The sequence below is a fragment of the Rhinoraja longicauda genome, chromosome 9, assembly GCF_053455715.1.
Source record: "Rhinoraja longicauda isolate Sanriku21f chromosome 9, sRhiLon1.1, whole genome shotgun sequence".
In the NCBI taxonomy this organism is placed as follows: domain Eukaryota; kingdom Metazoa; phylum Chordata; class Chondrichthyes; order Rajiformes; family Arhynchobatidae; genus Rhinoraja; species Rhinoraja longicauda.
In genome coordinates this window covers 125652-145600 of record NC_135961.1, presented here as the reverse complement: position 1 = coordinate 145600, position 19949 = coordinate 125652, and the positions used below count along the sequence as shown (strand labels likewise).

Sequence of the window (19949 nt, the reverse complement as noted above, 5' to 3'; positions counted from 1 at the left end):
AAGGGGGGAGAGTAAGAGTGTGTCTGGGGGAGAGAGAATGGTGGCGGGTCTGAGAATGGGGACTGGGGAGGGGGACAACAGGGGTTGTCCGGAGGGGGCTTGGTGGTGGGGGAAATAGGGGTACTGGGAAAAGTGGAGGTCATGGGGAAAGGGGGGGTGTGGCGAGAGTAAGATTGGGGTTGGGGGAGGAGAGAATGGGGGGTGTGGGAATGGCTAGTTAATTATAAAGTTTAAGCAAGTGGCCGCCAAGACTGGCAAATAGATTTCAAATGTGCAACACAGTTGTTGAAATTTATGTTATACTTCAAAATAGTGCAGTGAATGGGTTGAAACACCCATCGGGTTTTGGCTCCTTAAAACTTATCTTACCCACCCTGTGGATGTGCTACTCCTCGATCATGAACATCCATTGGCCTGGGAGTTTCAAGCTCCCCATTGCTTGAACGGTATCCTGAGAAACATCATATTGTCCAAGAATGCACAGTGGCGCAGTGACATCAGCCATTCCTTCTCTCCAGAGATGCTTCCTGCCCCGCTGAGTTACTCCAGCATTTTGTGTCTATCCTGTCTACCTGTGTCACCACTTTTGGAAAATATGTAGCTGCACTCCTTGGTTTCTCTGTTCTACAATAGTCGCAGGGTCCTACCAGTTCTGGAGGAATTTATTGACAGGAGGAGGAAGAGGAGCAGTGTAAATTTATTAAAGTGATCCAGGGATTTGAAGGGTAGCATCGTATGGAATTATAGAAACTAGAGTTGTATGCTGTGGAATTTAAGATGTTAAGGGTAATTTTTAAGATATAGGTATGAACAAGAGTAATGCAGACAATCTATTTTTATTAATTTTGGGAAGGTAGGACTCTTCAAGAACAAAGTTAGGAAATGCCATGACACAAAATCAGAAACACTGCAGTATATTGGATTAGGGAGTAAAGGCAAATCGATGATGGTAGAATATGGATTAATCATAACCTCGGCAGGTGGAAGAAACGGCTTGAGCTGAGACAGCCAATCCCTGTTGCTCTAATATCATCTTATGAATGAATTGCACGCAACCAATGTGCAATTCGGAGATGATCTTTGCAATCTCCCTACTCTCAGCAGCTCAACTATAATCACTCTGTTCTTACATTTTACTCCAGAATATCCTTTCAATCACGATTAAAACTTTTGCCATATAATTTATTAGTACACATAGTTTTACTCTCAGTCTTTAATTGTTCCCAATTAAAGATAAGTATTTTTTAAATTGGTTTAAGTGTGCCTCTCATTGTGTCCCATTTGGGTTTGCACTGCTGCTGTTCTGATACTTTTTCCTATCTCTTGTCTTTTCTAAAAACTACTCGCTCATGGAGAAATGCTCCTTGCTGCTTTCCCCAAGTCTTTACACTAAATGATTCCATCTTTGATTTTATAGCAGGCACGCTCAGCATGTACAACCAAAGCTTAATGTTCCCTGCACCAAGGGTTTGCTGAAATAGGCCATTCAGCCTTTCGAGTCAGCACTGCAATGTGATCATGGCTGATCATTCACAATCAGTTGCCCGTTCCTGCCTTCTCCCCATACCCCCTGACTGGGTGGTAGTATGAACTGTGAGGAAGATGCTACGAGGTTGCAAGGTGACTTGGACAGGTTGTGTGAGTGGGCGGATGCATGGCAGATGCAGTTTAATGTAGAGGTTATCCACTTTGTGTGAGGTTATCCACTTTGGTGGTAAGAATAGGAAGGCAGAGTATTATCTGAATGGTGTCAAGTTAGGAACAGGGGACGTACAACGAGATCTGGGTGTCCTAGTGCATCAGTCACTGAAAGGAAGCATGCAGGTACAGCAGGCAGTGAAGAAAGCCAATGGAATGTTGGTTTTCATAACAAGAGGAGTTGAGTATAGGAGCAAAGAGGTCCTTCTGCAGTTGTACAGGGCCCTAATGAGACCACACCTGGAGTACTGTGTGCAGTTTTGGTGTCCAAATTTGAGGAAGGATATTCTTGCTATTGAGGGTGTGCAGCGTAGGTTTACTAGGTTAATTCCCGGAATGGCGGGACTATCATATGTTGAAAGACTGGAGCGACTGGGCTTGTATACATTGGAATTTAGAAGGATGAGAGGAGATCTTATCGAAACGCATAAGATTATTAAGGGGTTGGACACGTTAGAGGCAGGAAACATGTTCCCAATGTTGGGGGAGTCCAGAACAAGGGGCCACAGTTTAAGAATAAGGGGGAGGCCATTTGGAACTGAGATGAGGGAAAACCTTTTCAGTCAGAGAGTTGTAAATCTGTGGAATTCTCTGCCTCAGAAGGCAGTGGAGGCCAATTCTCTGAATGCATTCAAGAGAGAGCTAGATAGAGCTCTTAAGGATAGCAGAGTCAGGGGGTATGGGGAGAAGGCAGGAACGGGGTACTGATGGAGAATGATCAGCCATGATCACATTGAATGGCGATGCTGGCTCGAAGGGCCGAATGGCCTCCTCCTGCACATAACAGTATAACAGTATAACAGAGCTTTATTTGTCATTCGGTACCGAGGTACCGAACGAAACTACATAGCAGTCATACAAAAAAGAACACAAGACACATAACCCCAACACAAACGTCCATCACAGTGACTCCAAACACCCCCTCACTGTGATGGAGGCAACAAAACTTCCACTCTCTTCCCCACGCCCACGGACAGACAGCTCGTCCCCGACCGACCCGCACAGTCCCCGCAAGGGGGTGGAAGTCCCCGCGGCCGAATCGCACCGGGTGCTGAAACGTCTCGCGGCCGAGCCGGGCGATGAAAGGCCCCGCGACCAAGCCTTGCGTAGCTAAGTCCCGCGGCCGAGCCGCACCGGGCGATGTTAAGTCCCGCGGCCGAGCCGCACCGGGCGATGTTAAGTCCCGCGGCCGAGCCGCACCAGCGATGTAAAGCCCCGCGGCCGAGCCGCACCGGGCGATGTAAAGTCCAGCGGCCGAGCCGCACCGGGCGATGTTAGGCCCCGCGGCCGAGCCGCACCCCGCGCCGTGAGGAAGAGAAAAGTTTCCCCCACCCCCCCCACCACCCCCCCACCCACACCACCACCCCCCACCCACACCACCAGATGCAGACTACCTTCTCTCACACACCGATTATCTGGTTACAATGGAAACCTTGTTGGAAAACAAAAAGGTGCAGCACAGGAGCAGGTCTTACAGAAAACAGAGCTTTATTTGTCATTCGGTACCAAGGTACCGAACGAAATTACATAGCAGTCACACAAAAAAAAAGAACACAAGACACATGACCCCAACACAAACGTCCATCACAGTGACTCCAAACACCCTTCACTGTGATGGAGGCAACAAAACTTCCACTCTCTTCCCCACGCCCACGGACAGACAGCTCGTCCCCGACCGACCCGCACAGTCCCCGCAAGGGGATGGGAGTCCCCGCGGCCGAGCCGCACAGGGAGCTGAAATGTCCCGCGGCCGAGCCGGGCGATTGAAGGCCCCGCGGCCGAGCCGCACCGGGTGCTGAAACGTCCCGTGGCCGAGCCGGGCGATGGAAGGCCCCGCGGCCGAGCCGCACCGGGCACTGTTAAGTCTGGCGGCCGAGCCGCACCGGGCGATGGAAGGCCCCGCGGCCGAGCTGCACCCCGTGCTGTGAGGAAGAGACCTAAAAAATAAAGGTTTCCCCCACACCCCCCACACATACACAGCCAAAAAACAAAAACCATCCCAACACCGACACACAACAAAAAAAAAAAGGAAAAAAGACGAACAGACTGCTAGCGAGCCGCAGCCGTTAGGCGCCGCCACTTCCGCCACATATTGTCTATTGACTGCTATCATGATACTCCAAATGCATGTGGACTGGCTGGAACAGAGGCTGGAACATTTCTCCCTGGCTTGTTGGAGGCTGAGGGGTGATCTTGCAGGGGTTTATAATATCATAAGGAGTATAAGTAAGGCGAATGTTTTGTTTAATTTAGAGGTACAATGCGGAAACAGACCCTTGGCCCACCGAGTCCGCACTGACCAGCAGTCCCGGTACACTTGCACTATCCTACACACTCTAGGGACATTTTTACATTTTTTACCAAGCAAATTAGCCCACAAACCTGTCTGTCTTTGGACTATGGGAGGAACCCGGAGAAAACCCACACAGGTAACGGGGACAACGTACAAACTCCGTACACACAGCACCCGTAGTCAGGATCGATCCCGGGTCTCTGGCGCTGTATGGCAGCAACTCTACCGCTATGCCTGTGGAATATCCACAGTCTCGCATCACGTGATGGTTTGGGAACAGCACTGCCCAAGACCACAAGAAAGTACCGAAGGTTGGGGATGTAGCCCAGACCAGCCTCCCCACCAACACTCAGCCTGCCGGCCGGCCGGACCTCTGTTGACTTAATAATGCCTCGGGAAAACGGGGAACATAAACAAGGCCCAATCGTACTTCATTCATACCTTCAAACCCGAGTCTGCGGCGCTGTAAGGCAGCAACACTACCGCTGCACCACGTAGTTCTACGACTGTAAAACACTGCGGTTTTAATTGGTGAATATATTATACATTGCTTGTTTTTTTAAAACATTGTGTAAATTATGTTTCATTTTAATTCATATAACAAGAGAGTTACTTTGAACCACCAGATGAAAGTCTTTCAGACAGGGATTTGATACAGCAGTACACATTTCCAAATAAAAGAACAAGAGGTGTTGAGGGCCTACAGCCACAATCTCCCTCAGAACTGGATGTGTCCTCACCATCAACAGACCGTTCAACCACCGAGGAAAGCCCAAGGCCACATTGCAAGATGCGGAATCGATTTGCTACTTTTTTAGCAAAAAGAAATGAAGATTCAGGCACCGTTGTTGTTCCTGGAACCAGAAGCCGGTAAAGTGCAATTGGTTAAGTTGTTAATGGAATGGTGCTAAGTAACACTAATTCAGAATGCTGGAGCAGCTCTATTACAAGACAATTTTCTTCTGGCCAGATATAATACATCGCAAGCAAATCACAAGTGTTGAAGGAACTCAGTGGGTTAGGCAGGGGAATGAATGGACAATGTTGCAGGCCAAGGCTCTTCTTCAGACAGGGGTGGGTGGGTAAAAGTTATAAAAGAGGTGGTGGCAGGACTGGCAATTGATGGCTGGATACAGGGCAGGGTTTGATTGGCAGTTGGAAGGAGTTAATGACAAAGGCAAGAAGTAACATTATAGCCTTACAGCATGGAAACAGGCCCCTCAACTCAACTTGCCCACATGTCCCACCTACACTAGTCCACCTGCCTGCGTTTGGCCCATATCCCTTGAAACATGGCCTATCCATGTATCTGTCTAAATGTTTCTTAAACATTGTGATAGTCCCTGCCTCAACTGCCTTCTCCAGCAGTTTGTTCCACATACCCACCACTCTGTGAAAAGGTTACCCCTCAGGTTCCTATTAAATCTTCCCCCCTGACTTTAAACCTATGTCCTCTGGTTCTCGTTTCCCCTTCCCTAGGCAAGAGAGCCTGTGCGTCTACCCAATCTATTCCTCTCGTGATTTTGTACACCTCTATAAGATCACCCCTCATCCTCCTGCGCTCCAATGAATAGAGTCCTAGTCTGCTCAACCTCTCCCTGTAGCTCAGGCCCGCGAGTCCTTGCAATATCCACGTAAATCTTCTCTCTATCCTTTCCAACTTGACAACATCTTTCCTGGACCTGCAAAACTGTAAAATATTTACCAGGTAGAAACTTTTTATCTGTGCCTTGGCTCAAATAACATGCAGTAAACATGACATTGATGCTAAAAGTGAAATCTGTTTTTCATTAGCATTCCCAGGATATAGGTTAAATGTTACTGAACAGTTGTACTCTAACTCTGAAAACCAGAGGGATATGGTTATTAAGAACCTAACATTTAGGAAATGTTTTTATTTGTGAAGAAAACATTTCATGCTTACAAACTGTAATTTGAGCTGTTAAATGCTTTTCCACGTGTTTACTCTTCTGCATTGATTTAATTTGTACTACTTCTGTAGGTTCTTCTGCACGTCCAAAGATGGTACTCCAGATTCAGACATTGAACCCAGTTTAGTAACTAATGCAACAGAGGAACTGAGGGACCCAAGGCCAACACGTTGTTGTAAGAGCCAGAAGAATGATGTTTTGACAAGCATATGTAGCAATGAAGGTGAACAGGATGAAAAGCCACTTGACAGTTTGGACACCGATCCAAATACAAATATGTTTCCTGCAAGGGTTCATTTGGAGGCCAGGAGAAACTTGAGTGCTTTCAGTTGGTCTGGTGGACTGAGGGAAAAATCAAGGAATTCGAGCCCTGCTGCCGGTTTAACTGTGCTGCAGCAGTTCCACGGAAAGGTAGCACACTCATCTGAATATAAATGTACTGATGGTAAAACGATAACCGAATCAGATCAGAATATAACACAGTATCAACCAAACTTTCCAAAACAATCTGAAGAATCCAACGATGACAGCTGTGAGCTGCTGAACTTCTCACGTTCACTTCTCAGTGTTGGGTCTGCTCTGGGCAGTTGCAACTCCGCTGGTTCTTTGCCAACATCCACAAGCTCAGAGTTGGCGGTAAGTTGATTTCTGCTGATGTTAAAATGCTTTTACATCATTTTCTAAACAGGCAAATAGCTTCAGGTTGTTTATTAATACTCTTTTATTCTTTTAATTTTATTTTAATGAAAGGAAGCAAGTGATCGTGCAGCATCTCATGATGAATATTCCAGTGCCCTCACTTTGCCATCTTTACCTGAGACATCTAATAGAACTGTAAAGCATAGGGTGAGTTTATATGTTTGTTGCTTTTCCTGATTAGATATTCAATTTCAATGGAATGTTGGCCTTCGTAACAAGAGGAGTTGAGTATAGGAGCAAAGAGGTCCTTCTACAGTTGTACCGGGCCCTGGTGAGACCGCACCTGGAGTACTGTGTGCAATTTTGGTCTCCAAATTTGAGGAAGGATATTCTTGCTATGGAGGGCGTGCAGCGTAGGTTCACTAGGTTAATTCCCGGAATGGCGGGACTGTCGTATGTTGAAAGGCTGGAGCTATTGGGCTTGTATACACTGGAATTTAGAAGGATGAGGGGGGATCTTATTGAAACATATAAGATAATTAGGGGATTGGACACATTAGAGGCAGGAAACATGTTCCCAATGTTGGGGGAGTCCAGAACAAGGGGCCACAGTTTAAGAATAAGGGGTAGGCCATTTAGAACGGAGATGAGGAAGAACTTTTTCAGTCAGAGAGTGGTGAAGGTGTGGAATTCTCTGCCTCAGAGGCAGTGGAGGCCAGTTCGTTGGATGCTTTCAAGAGAGAGCTGGATAGAGCTCTTAAGGATAGCGGAGTGAGGGGGTATGGGGAGAAGGCAGGAACGCGGTACTGATTGAGAGTGATCAGCCATGATCGCATTGAATGGCGGTGCTGGCTCGAAGGGCTGAATGGCCTACTCCTGCACCTATTGTCTATTGTCTAGAGGCATAATTTCAAATTAATTTAACCCTATATTTCATAATCCTAAAATTTGATGGTACTTTAGTTTAGATTAGAGACACAGCGTGGAAACCAGCCCTTTGGCCCACCGAGTCCACGCCATTCAGTGATCCCTGCACATTAACACTATCCTACACGCGCTAGGGACAATTTTACATTTATACCAAGAAAATTGACCTACAAACCTTTAAATCTTCGGAGTGTGGGAGGAAACCGCACCCGTAGTCAGGATAGAACCCGGGTTTCTTGCGCTGTAGGGCAGTACTTATTAACTGCTAATATACACTAGTGAGAATGGGATTGATTTTGACAATACTGCTGATGTCCCTTCTCACAGTCAAGTAGTTAAATGATGGTCCAGGCACCCAATGGTCACCATTGGCATCTCTGGGGCAGCATAAATCAGCCCCTCTAGAAAAGGAGAGTTGGCAAAATAAGGGTTGGCCATTGCATTTATCACCCATTGTTTTTGCCTATTGGGAATGTGATGGTGACCATTGATACTATTCTCAGGTATTTCACAGGACAATTGAGAGTCAACCTAATTGCATTGGGATGGAAAAATATGCTTGGTGATTCCAAAGTAAAGAGGTTGTTCCCTTCTGAAATGATTGATGTTTAATCAAAACTGTAATATTTTTACTTCTGAGCAATATTAACATTTTTAATTGTAAAACTATGCAGATTAATAGATTTGGTGGAATTATCTAGAACACTTATTGTTTAGATTCCTGGATTACCCAGACTGGGCTCTGGATCTGCAAAAAAAATCACTAAACTGAAGCTTCCAGAATCGACGAGAGCCAGTGGATTAACCCAAAGGTCATTGAAATCTGCACCAAACAATGAGAACAAGCCTGAGCTGCAGGCCACCATCCATGACTTATGGAACAAATATGAGTTTAAACGGTAGGTACAGCTACAATGAAAGCTCTAATTACAATGGTGCTTATTGTAGGGTTATGGTTTCCCTCTTTTCATGATTATGATCCAAAAACCTTCACGACTGAAGTTTCCTTTAGAACCCTTTTTGTAAACTTGAAGGAAAGGAGAGGAAATAAAAAAGATTTAAAAGGCACATAATTTCAACGTCAGTTTCTAGTGTGTGCATTATGCCTTTCCTATAGTGCAATTACACTAATCCTGTTTAGCAATCTAAAACTACATATGTTAAATATGTAGATTAATTCTACATGGATAGGACAGGTTTGGAGGGTTATGGAGCAAGCGCGGGCAAGAGGGGCAAGGGTAGCTGGGACATTGTTGGCCGGTGTGGGCGGGTAGGGCTAAAGGGCCTGTTTCCACACTCTACGACTCTATGAGAGCAGTATGTACACTTCAGTTTTAACAATTAACAAGATTTTGTTTTCCACAGAAAATCCAAGATGGTTCGATCGATTGAAATACCTGAGCCAATGACCCCTATCAAGGCCAACTTGCAAATCCTGACACCGGAGATTGATCAAAGTATTTTATTAAGATCTGAATGTATTTCGGTACAGAGAGCCATACAATGGTGAGAAATCCATGAGGTGCAAACTATTCCATATCACTGTTGATGGCTGATCAAAATTAATTTATCTACGGAAAGTGATATTAATTTACATATTGTATGCAATCCATCTTGCAAGATTAAACTTTTTTTTAAATGGCATCTATTTTGACAAGAATGGCATTTTATGTTGTTACAAAAATGTAGTTTGTTTTCTTTGGTTTACCTCAGGAAATGTGGATTTCATAAGTTAGTTCTGGCTATTTCTTAAACGTCTTCTTCACAGTAATATTAAAAAACCCATGTGTTCCCAAATCAAGGAATTATACTGCAGAAGAGAGTCATACTGCTACATTTACCACTGCGGCAGCAAATTGAACATTGCAAATTGTCCACAAAGGAAAATCCACTTGCTGTATTATCAGTATTTCAAGTGTTTAATAAATAGAATTATTTTTGAAATATTAACAATTGCATTTACATACCTCAGGTACTCGTGTGAATTTTCAATCACCAAATTGTTTACAAATAACTTATTTAGTGATGACATTGGTTGAGAGAGGAATTTTGGCCAGTCACCGTGTCACTGGAATTATGCCATAGTCTTGAATTAGACTTGAGCAAGCAGGGAACACTTTGAGTTAATAACCCAACTTCTGAAAGATAGAAATGACATCATAAAATTCTCTTAGTAATTATGTACTAGGCTCGAAAATTCACAGGACATGCAAGGATTCTTTTCCTTTTGAAATATAATGTAGACAACAATGAGTCTGCACCCCTGAGTCAAGCGAATCGTTCTGTGGCATCAACAAGGAAAGTGAATTCAACATTGAACCCATTCATTTCTGTTGACTCAAACGTGAAATAATAGTGACATTTGAAATAAACTCTAGTATTTTTTCCCCCTCTCCAATCCTAACTTTAATCATCCACCCTGTAATTGAGAATTGATTTGCTGGAGTGGCTTCGTTAACAAGGTATTATATTTGTCAAAAAGAAGTCATTCTAACTTGTATTTATATCATCTCAGTTCTATAGTAATTTTAAATGTGGCTAAATGACACCTCTATCATCTTTGTTTTCAGTAGGTTTTGAGTTCAAATTGCATCTGAGGAACAGAATCTACACTAGACTTTGGTGCCATCATTCGGATGAAATGATAATGAAAACCCCCTCCCAATGCAGAGCAGGATATCCAGCAAGTTATGATCATTAATGGGGTCGATGGTTGCAAGCAGCTAATTCTTAGGATGGGGCAGGTTGAACTCGTACACATTCATGGATTTTGCCATTCCCCGTTCCCCACTACTGCCAGTGTTCTGAAATTTGCTCCATGAGGCAGGTATTTTTGGGCTTTGCTTCTGGAGGAAAGCTGACAAAGCAGGTTTAATTGATCTTGGTTTAAGTGACTTGGTTGAAAAGACATTTTAATCCACACAGCACAGAGAAAGATTTTGTTTGCAAATTATTTGCAATCTTCAGCAAGCTCATTTTGTATTTCTATTCAAAGGTATCAATCTATTGGATCTATTTTGTAAAATATTTTTACAAAATCTCTCACCTTGTAAAAGATTGCAGTAATAAAAATTCCTGGAAATACTAGTTTTTTATTATATCACCATACATCTCGGATCAATATGGATGTAGATAAGAATGTAAGTACTGAAGATAAACATAGTCACTAATTTAACACTTACAGAAGTGTTGTTAGCTGCAGAATGTTGTATCGATTATGTCACAAAAATCTGATTTTGTATGTGTAGAAAGGAACTGCATGCAGATGCTAGTATATGCTGGCAGAGGAGATAGTTGAGGCAGGGACTATCCCAACGTTTAAGAAACAGTTAGATGGGTACATCAATAGGACAGGTTTGGAGGGATATGGACCAAACGCAGGCAGGTGGGACTAGTGTAGCTGGGACATTGTTGGCCGGTGTGGACGAGTTGGGCTGAAAAGCCTGTTTCCACACTGTATCAGTCTATGACTATGAAGGGCCTGTTTCCACACTGTATCACTCTGACTCTACGACGATATACCAAATGTAAACACAAAGTGCTGGACTAACTCAGTGGGTAAAGTAGCATCTCTGGAGAATAATGGTGGGTGACATTTCAGGTCAGGACCCTTCTTCAGACTCCTGTTTCAGGTCGGGACTGAGGGTTCCAATCTGAAATGCCACCCATCCTTTTTCTCCAGAGATGTTGCCTGATCTGCTGATGTTGCCCCAGCACTTTGTGCCATCTTCTCATTTCTTTCTTTTTTAGTAATCATATAAAGCAGTAAACTGAAGTCTCATTAAATAGTGTCAAGGGGAAGTGGCTGACCACCTATGAAGTGGAAGAAAGATGTGACGGTTGAGGCTGCATATGACAACCTACTGGCATGAACAGAAGTAAGGTGGATGGGGTAAAATGAAGGGCCGTGGTAGAAGTGGAGTAGAAGTAGGCAATCTATGAGTTTGGAAATGTTGAGGGTTTTCACATATGGATTAATGTAAAGGTAGTGGATGGCAATTTTATCTTTGGTTTGCAACATGCACAGGATTAAATCTAGGCTGAAGAACATAGCTAGGTTGAAAGGACTGTCGTTCATTCGTGGCAGAGTTCATGCAGGGAATGGGTTGCCAACGGTCCTGTATTAGCTGGAACATCCCGTATTTTGGGCTAAATTGGTTTGTCCCATACAGAACTGCCCTTGTCCCGTATTAGTAGGGTTGCCAGCTTCCTCACTCCCAAATAAGAGACAAAGGATGACGTCACCGCCCCGAGCCCCACGTGACTTCACCCAGCCAGCGGCCACGTGCTCCCGCTTCGCCAATGGCGGCCGCCTGGGCCGGGAGGCGGGTTGCTATGCAACCTCCGTTAGGGGGCGCCCGGGCCTCCGGATCTAGACTGTCCGGAGCTAAAATGTCAGAAGCCTAGTGTCGGGACCTAAATCTAATACGGCATTAAGGGGGGGGGGGGGTGGGCTGTAGGCCCGGATGCTGTCGGCCCCCACAGTTTAGGTCCCAACACTCTAGGTTTCTGACATTTTAGCTCCGGACAGTGTAGGTCCGGAGGCCGGGTGCCACCTAACACAGGTTGTGTAGTAAACCGCCTCCCGATCCGGGCAGCCGCCATTGGTGGAGCGGGAGCACATGGCCGCTGGCTGGGTGAGGTCATGTGGGGGCGCGGGGCGGGGCGGTGACGTCACCTTGTCTCGTATTTGGGAGTGAGGAAGTTGGCAGCCCTAGGCAGGGATGTAAATAAAGTTTCAGATAAAAGTTAAAATCATGGGTTTATGTTCTAGGTATTTAACTGGGGCAAATTTCCCCCTCACCCAAGACCAGGTAGTAAAAGTAATAATGATAAACATGCATTTGAATAGACAGGAGTTGATTAGGGACGGTCAGCATGGTATTGTATGTGGATGATCAACTCTTATGAATTTGATTTGAGTTTTTTCAAGTAATCAAGAAGAAATCAAAATGCACAAGGTCTCTTGCCCAGTGTAAGTGAATCGAGGACGAGAGGACATAGGTTTAAGACTAAGCGGAAAAGTTAGGAATCTGAGCGGTAACGCTTTCACACAGAGGGTGGTGGGTGAATGGAACAAGCTGCCAGAGGAGGTAGTTGAGGCTGGGACTCTCCCATCGTTTAAGAAACGCTTAGACAGGTACATGGATAGGACAGGTTTGTAGGAATATGGATCAAACGCAGGAAGGTGGGACTAGTGTAGCTGGGACATGTTGGCCGATGTTGGGCTGAAGGGCCTGTTTCCACACAATCACTATGACTGTTGATGAGGGCAATGCCGTAGACAAGTCCATATGGACTTGTGCAAGGCCTTTGATAAGGTTACGCACAGTGGACTACTCTGGAAGCTTTGATTGCATGGCAGCCAGGGAAAGTGGACGGTGAATTGGCATCACGGTAGGAAGCAAATGGTTGTGGTGAAAGGTTATTTTTTCAGACTGATGGCCTGATTCCAATGTGCCTCAGGCATCCATATTGGGGCCCATTGCTGTTTGTTATATCAACGATTTGGATGAACAGTATGATCAGTAAGTTTGCAGATGTCACTAAAATAGGTGGTATTGTAGGCAGTGAAGATGGTTATTAACAATTACAGCAGTCTTAATCAGCGAGGCAAGTGGGTCGAGGAATGGCTAATGAAGTTTAATTCTGATGTGTGAGGTATTACATTTTGGAAAGTCAAACCAGGGCACTTCGCAGTGAAGGGGCGGGTATGGGGAGTGGGTAACGCAGAGGGATCTTTGAGTACAAGGACATAGTGGAAGTGGAATCACAGCCAGGTGGGGCGGTGAAGAAGGCATTTGGCACGTTGGCCTTTGTCAATCAGGGAGTTGAGGATAGAAGTTGGGACATTATGTTACAGTTGTACAGGACGTTGGTAAAGCCCCACATGGAGTATTGTGGTCGGATATGGTCACCCTGCAATAAGAAAATGACATTAAGCTGGAAGGGATCCAGGAAAGATTTATGAATGTGTTGCCTGGACTCAAGAGTCTGAGTTATACAGAGGTTGGACGGGCTAGGACAAAGGCCAGCGCAACACAGACCACTCCTTGGTGTGTTGCAAGATCAGGCTGCAACCAAAGAGATTCTACATACCAAGAAGCAGGGGAACCCCCGCATCGATGTCAGCAAGATGCCCCATCCAAACCTCGTGCAACAGTTTGCAGAGGCTTTTGGGAGAGAACTTGGCACCTCGCGTCCTGGAGACTGCAACAGAGAAGTGGGAAACTCTGCGGGACACCATGGGGAGTAGATCAAAAAGACACACGACTGGTTTGAGGCCAAGTCGACCGAGATGACTCCCGTCCGTCCGTCCGAGTACAAGCGGTCAGCCAACGAGAAGAACCTGCAGATCCTCAGGGCTGCCAGGAGCAAGGCTCAGCAGACTGCCAGGCGTTGCACCAATGAGTACTGGACACAGCTTAGTGAGGACATCCAGACGGCCGCCGTAACAGGGAACATCAGGGGAATGTACGATGGCATTAAGAAGGTACTAGGACCAGTCCAGACCAAGACAGCCCCCCTCAAATCCTCCAGTGGGGAAGTAATGACAGACAATTGCCAGCAGATGGAGAGATGGGTGGAACACTACTCCGACCTCTACTTGAGAGAGAACACTGTCTTCCTCAGCCCTTGACGCCATCGAGTGCCTGCCGACCATGGATGAGTTAGATGGAGAGTCGACGCCATTGACAGCCTGGCCTCGGGCAAGGCCCCAGGCAGCGACGGGATTCCCCCTGACCTGATCAAGCACTGCAAGACTACCTTACTGCTTCCTTTGCATGAAGTCCTCTGCCAGTGCTGGCCAGAAGGAGCTGTACCACAGGACATGAGGGATGCCACGATCATTACCCTCTACAAGAACAAAGGCGAGAGAAGCGACTGCAACAACTACCGAGGCATCTCCCTCCTCAACATCGTCGGCAAGGTCTTTGCTCGGGTCATCTTGATCCACCTGCAGAAGCTGGCAGAACGTGTCTACCCAGAGTCACAGTGCGGTTTCCGAGCTGGAAGGTCAACAGTAGACATGGTCTTCTCCCTTCGCCAGCTCCAGGAGAAGTGCAGAGCACAGCGGCTGCCCATGTATATTGTTTTAATTGACCAAGGCGTTCGACTTCGTCAGCAGACATGGCCTATTCAAGGCTCTCCCAAAGGCCGGCTGCCCACCAAAACTGCAGAGCATGATAGAATCCTTCCACATCAACACGAAGGGGACAGTGCAGTTCAATGGCAGTTTCTCGGAGCCCTTCGACATCCGCAGTGGCGTCAAACAAGGCTGCATCCTTGCTCCCACACTCTTTGGGATTTTCTTCGCTCTATCGGGCTTGCAAGGACTTTGGGCTGACCATCAGCCTGAAGAAGACGAACATCCTGGGACAGGATACAGAGGTACCGCCTGTCATCACCATCGACGACTACGAACTCGATGCCGTCCATCAGTTCACGTACCTCGGCTCCACCATCACTGACAACCTCTCCTTGGACACAGAGATTGACAAGAGGATTGGGAAGGCAGCTACAACCCTCGCTCGTCTCACAACTCGAGTGTAGACCAACCCAAAGCTGACAGTGAAGACAAAGATAGCAGTCTACAACGCCTGTGTCAACAGCACGCTGCTGTATGGCAGTGAGACATGGACTACATATGCCAGACTGGAGAGAAGACTCAACACCTTCCACCTTGGAAGCATCCGCCGTATCCTGGGTATATCCTGGCAAGACAGTGTCCAACGCCGAGATTCTGTCTCGCGCTGGCTTTCCGAGTATGTACACTCTACTCAGACTGCGATGGCTGGGCCATATTCCAAAAGACATCCACTATGGAGAACTGACATCTGGGAGGAGAACCATTGGTCGCCCCTAGCTACGTTACAAGGATGTCTGCAAGAGAGATTTGACGGTGCTCGACATCGATGTGGAGTTCTGGGAGAGCCTTGCAGCTGACCGTACGAGGTGGAGAGGTACCCTGAACCAACATCTCAAAACGGGGGAAGAGAAACTGATGAATGCAGAGGCAGACAAGCGGGCACGCCTATCTGATCTACTAGCGAAAGTAACCGAGAAATGCATTGACTTAGAGGGTCGCTCTAAACGTCAGAACCTAAGGATTGTTGGAGTTAAAGAAGGCCAAGAGAAAGATAAAAACCTCTGTGATTTCACTGCTGAACTCCTACGGGATGTTTTGAAACTGGACACAAAACCTTTGCTGGATCGAGCCCACAGAGCACTGAGAGCTCGGCCAGCTGCTGGCGCTCCCCCAAGGCATCTGATATTAAAGGTACACTACTCTCACGTCTTAGAAGATATTCTGTCGAGAATCGCTATCAACAGAAACTTATCATTCCAAGGCGACAATATCCGTATTTTTAGAGATTATCCTGCTGAGGTGGTTAAGAAAAGAGCACTTTTTAATGAGACAAGATCAATTTTGAGGAAGATCCCATCGCTCAGATTCGGAATGTTGTACCCGGCCAAACTGCGAGTCACCTACAAGCAGACAGAAACCTTTTATACTGATCATAATAAAGCATTCGAATTCGCCCGAGAGATTGAAAACTCGCTGAAGGGATGAATACCACTCCACGGCTGTAATCACTGGCAGAGAACTGATTGGGCTATAAGGCGTTATAATTTAAAGTTCCAAGACCAGTGAATAAGCTATATGACTATTAATCTTTATTAACTACTATTAATAAAAAAATATTATTAATCACTACCAATAAGAAGTTCAAGTAACACTTGACTCATGTAAATTTTACTTTTAACATTTAACTAATACACCCTAGGGGGGAAAACTGGCCTATTTTGGATTAAATTCCTTTGGGCCTGTCCTGTTTATTTCCCCTTGCTTCTAAAAATATATATATTTTAAAACAGGAAAAAAAAAAAAATAACTGTGTTAAAAAACGGAGCTAGTATTATTTTTTTTTTACATCTCACGGAAGTCCTTAGATTTTTTGCCACCTTAGGGTGGCTAACACTAACTGCACTAATTGTAGTTGTAGTTTTAGTTGTCTCTTCTTTTTTCCTGCACTCTTTTAACCTTTTATATATTGATTTTTTTTTTAGATTTAACTTTTATTATCATGTCATTTTTCAGAAATTATATACTTTTGGGAGATATTTCCGGGAGGCACTCTACGCTGTACAAAAGATCATCCACCCCTCATTCAAGAAAAATGTTGTAGTCCGGGTGCCAGACCATTTGCTTTATTATAGCCCATTTATCGGTTAAGATGCAAGATTCTATTAGGAAAACAGGGGTTAAAGGTATTACATTTTGTAGTTGGAATGTCAAGGGTGTTAATGAACCAATTAAAAGAGGTAAAGTACTTTCACATTTAAAATCTATTGATGCAGACATAATGTTCCTTCAGGAAACTCATCTTAAAAATGTAGCACATAATAGACTGAAAGGCAAATGGATTGATAAAGTATTTCACTCATCGTTTCCCTTTAAATCAAGAGGTGTTGCTATTTTAATTCGTAAGGGTATACCATTTATAAATACTTCCTCTATAGTCGACACTGAAGGTAGATATGTTATATTAGTGGGAGAACTATATTCTACAAAATTGATATTGGTGAATGTCTACGCACCAAATTTTGATAATCCGTTATTTTTTTTAAAAATATTTAATACCATTCCAGAATTTGGACAATATAACTTGATAATTGGAGGAGATTTAAATTGTACATTAGATCCTTATTTGGATAGATCTTCAACTCACAGGAAAACAAAATCCAAGTCGTGTGAATTATTAAACTCTTATATAAATAATGCAAATATAAAAGATGTTTGGAGGATTGATAATCCTTCAGGCTGAGAGTATTCATTTTATTCACCTGTGCATAAAACTTATTCAAGAATTGATTATTTCTTGGTGGACTCCAAACTTATTCCTTATACGTATAATTCAAAATATCATAATATTATTATATCCGATCATGCCCCTTTAACATTTAGGGTAAAACTCCAAGGAGTAACGGGGAAACAGACTAATTGGAGATTTAATCCGCAAATCTTAAATGAAAAAGCATGTTATGATTATCTTAAATCGCAATTTGAGATTTTTTTAAACGCAAATGACCTTCCTGAAACACCTGCGTCCCTGCTTTGGGAAACATTTAAAGCGTTTGTGAGAGGATGTATTATTGCTTTTCAAGCGTCTCAAAACAAGAAGAACCGAGCTGAACAGAATGACCTGGAAAGTCAGATAAGACAGTTAGACATAATAAATGCCATCGCTCCCTCTATTGAAATACATAATAAAATTGCAGTTCTCAAATATAAGTTAAATTATATCCTTTCAGCTCATATTTTAAGGCTTTTTCAATATACTAAACAAAAACATTTTGAATTTGGAGATAAACCACAGAAATTGCTAGCACGTCAACTCCGTAAATTAGAAGATGACTCTACAATTCATAAAATTAGATCAGAAAATGGAGATTTGCTTAAACTACCTAAGGATATTAATCAGAGATTTTTGCAATTTTATCAGTCATTATATTCATCAAAAATAACAGATACTTCTGCGCAAATGCAAAAGTTTTTGCAGGAATGTAACCTTCCTGGTTTGAATGTGAGTGATAGAAATTTACTGGGCGCACAAATAACTATGAAAGACGTTGAAGAGACTATTAAATCCATGAAAAATGGGAAGACCCCTGGCCCTGATGGCTTAAATAATGAATTTTATAAAAAATTCAGTGGTTTGATCTCTCCACGTTTGCAAACTATATATAGTCACGCCTTTAAACAACAGAGATTGCCACAAACTCTGACTGAATCAACAATAATCCTCATTCCTAAAAAAGATAAGGATTCTGAAGACCCTGGTTCGTATAGGGCGATAGCTCTTTTAAATACTGATCAGAAGATATTAGCGAAAATCTTAGCTCAGAGATTAAGTCTAGTTATAGACAAATTGATACACCCCGATCAATCAGGCTTTATAGCCAAACGATATTCATTTTTCAACTTGAGACGCTTGTTTAATATAATTTATTCAAATAGACTATTAAATGAAGATTTAGCAATCATCTCGCTAGATGCTGAAAAAGCATTTGATCAAGTAGAATGGCCCTATCTTTTCTCAGTGATGGAAAAATTTCAACTAGGTGAAAATTTTTGTGCATGGGTGAAACTTTTATATACATCCCCAACAGCTAGAATATTAACTAATCAAATGCTGTCATCTAAATTTCATTTAGCTAGGGGTTGTAGACAAGGATGTCCACTATCACCACTTTTATTTGCCCTTATTATAGAACCACTTGCTGAGAGTATTAGATCAAATTCAGATATTTATGGCTACAACACTAAACATACAACCAATAAAATTTCTTTATATGCGGATGATGTATTAATATATATTACAAAGCCAGAAATTAGCATTCCGAATTTATTAAATCTCATAACTCAATTTGGTTCATTTTCAGGTTATAGAATTAACTGGTATAAAAGTGAAATTATGCCAATAATGGAGCATAATCCGGCCATACTTCAACAATTTCCTTTTAAAATTGCCTATGAAAAGTTTAAATATCTTGGAATTTACGTGACTAGGAAATATACTTCTTTATTTAAATCAAATTTTCCTCCTTTACTTGCTAAATTACACAGAAATATCCAATTTTGGAAAACACTTCCTATATCATTAGTTGGTCGTAGTAATGCTATAAAGATGATCTTTCTTCCACAGTTATTATACTTATTTCAAGCAATTCCGATCTACCTTCCAAAAAAGTTTTTTTTTTAAATTGATTCAATTGTTACTAATTTTATTTGGGACTACAAGACTCATAGAATAAATAAAAGACACTTATGTAAGTCTAAAATTAATGGAGGAATTGCTTTACCTAACTTTTTATTTTATTATTGGGCGGTTAATATTAAAAATATAACCTGCTGGTTGGATGATTCTGATCAACAATCGGATTGGTTAAAGATGGAGAAAGAGGATTGTTTACCATTCGATATTGGTGCGATCCTCTTAGCTCCAATAAATTTAAATAAAAAAACATATGGAGGTAATCCCATTATACATAGTGTTATCCGTACCTGGAAACAATTAAAGCTTACGTTAAAATTGAGTAAATTATCTGTTTTCCTTCCTATTGCGAATAATCCTTCTTTTAAACCGTCTGTCTTAGATAGAGGCTTTGCTCAATGGAAAAGTTATGGAATCAAAAGGGTGGGAGATCTTTATCATAAGGGAACTTTTCTTTCGTTTCAGGAGTTACAGCAGAAGTACGGATTACATGTTAATAATTATTTTAGATATTTACAACTTAGAGATTATGTAAAATCACACATGCAAGAATATAAGTTTAGAGGTCCAGAAACACTTGATGTATGCCTGAATCGACATTATAACTCAAATAAATTAATATCTTTTATTTACAATATTCTCCTTGACATTGACATTCCGTCATCAGAATCTTATAGACGA

General features: G+C 43.2%; 1 protein-coding gene across 1 annotated transcript in view; it reads left to right on the top strand.

Annotated features, from left to right (window-relative positions):
• exo1 (exonuclease 1) overlaps positions 1–9132 on the top strand; it is a 67819-nt gene extending 58687 nt beyond the window's left edge. Inside the window, 5 exon segments of the mRNA XM_078404649.1 lie at positions 4618–4861; positions 5994–6558; positions 6673–6768; positions 8206–8387; positions 8854–9132. Of these exon segments, the coding sequence (XP_078260775.1) occupies positions 4618–4861; positions 5994–6558; positions 6673–6768; positions 8206–8387; positions 8854–8998 (1232 nt within the window). The 3' untranslated portion in view covers positions 8999–9132.
• Positions 9133–19949: the final 10817 nt, after the last annotated feature.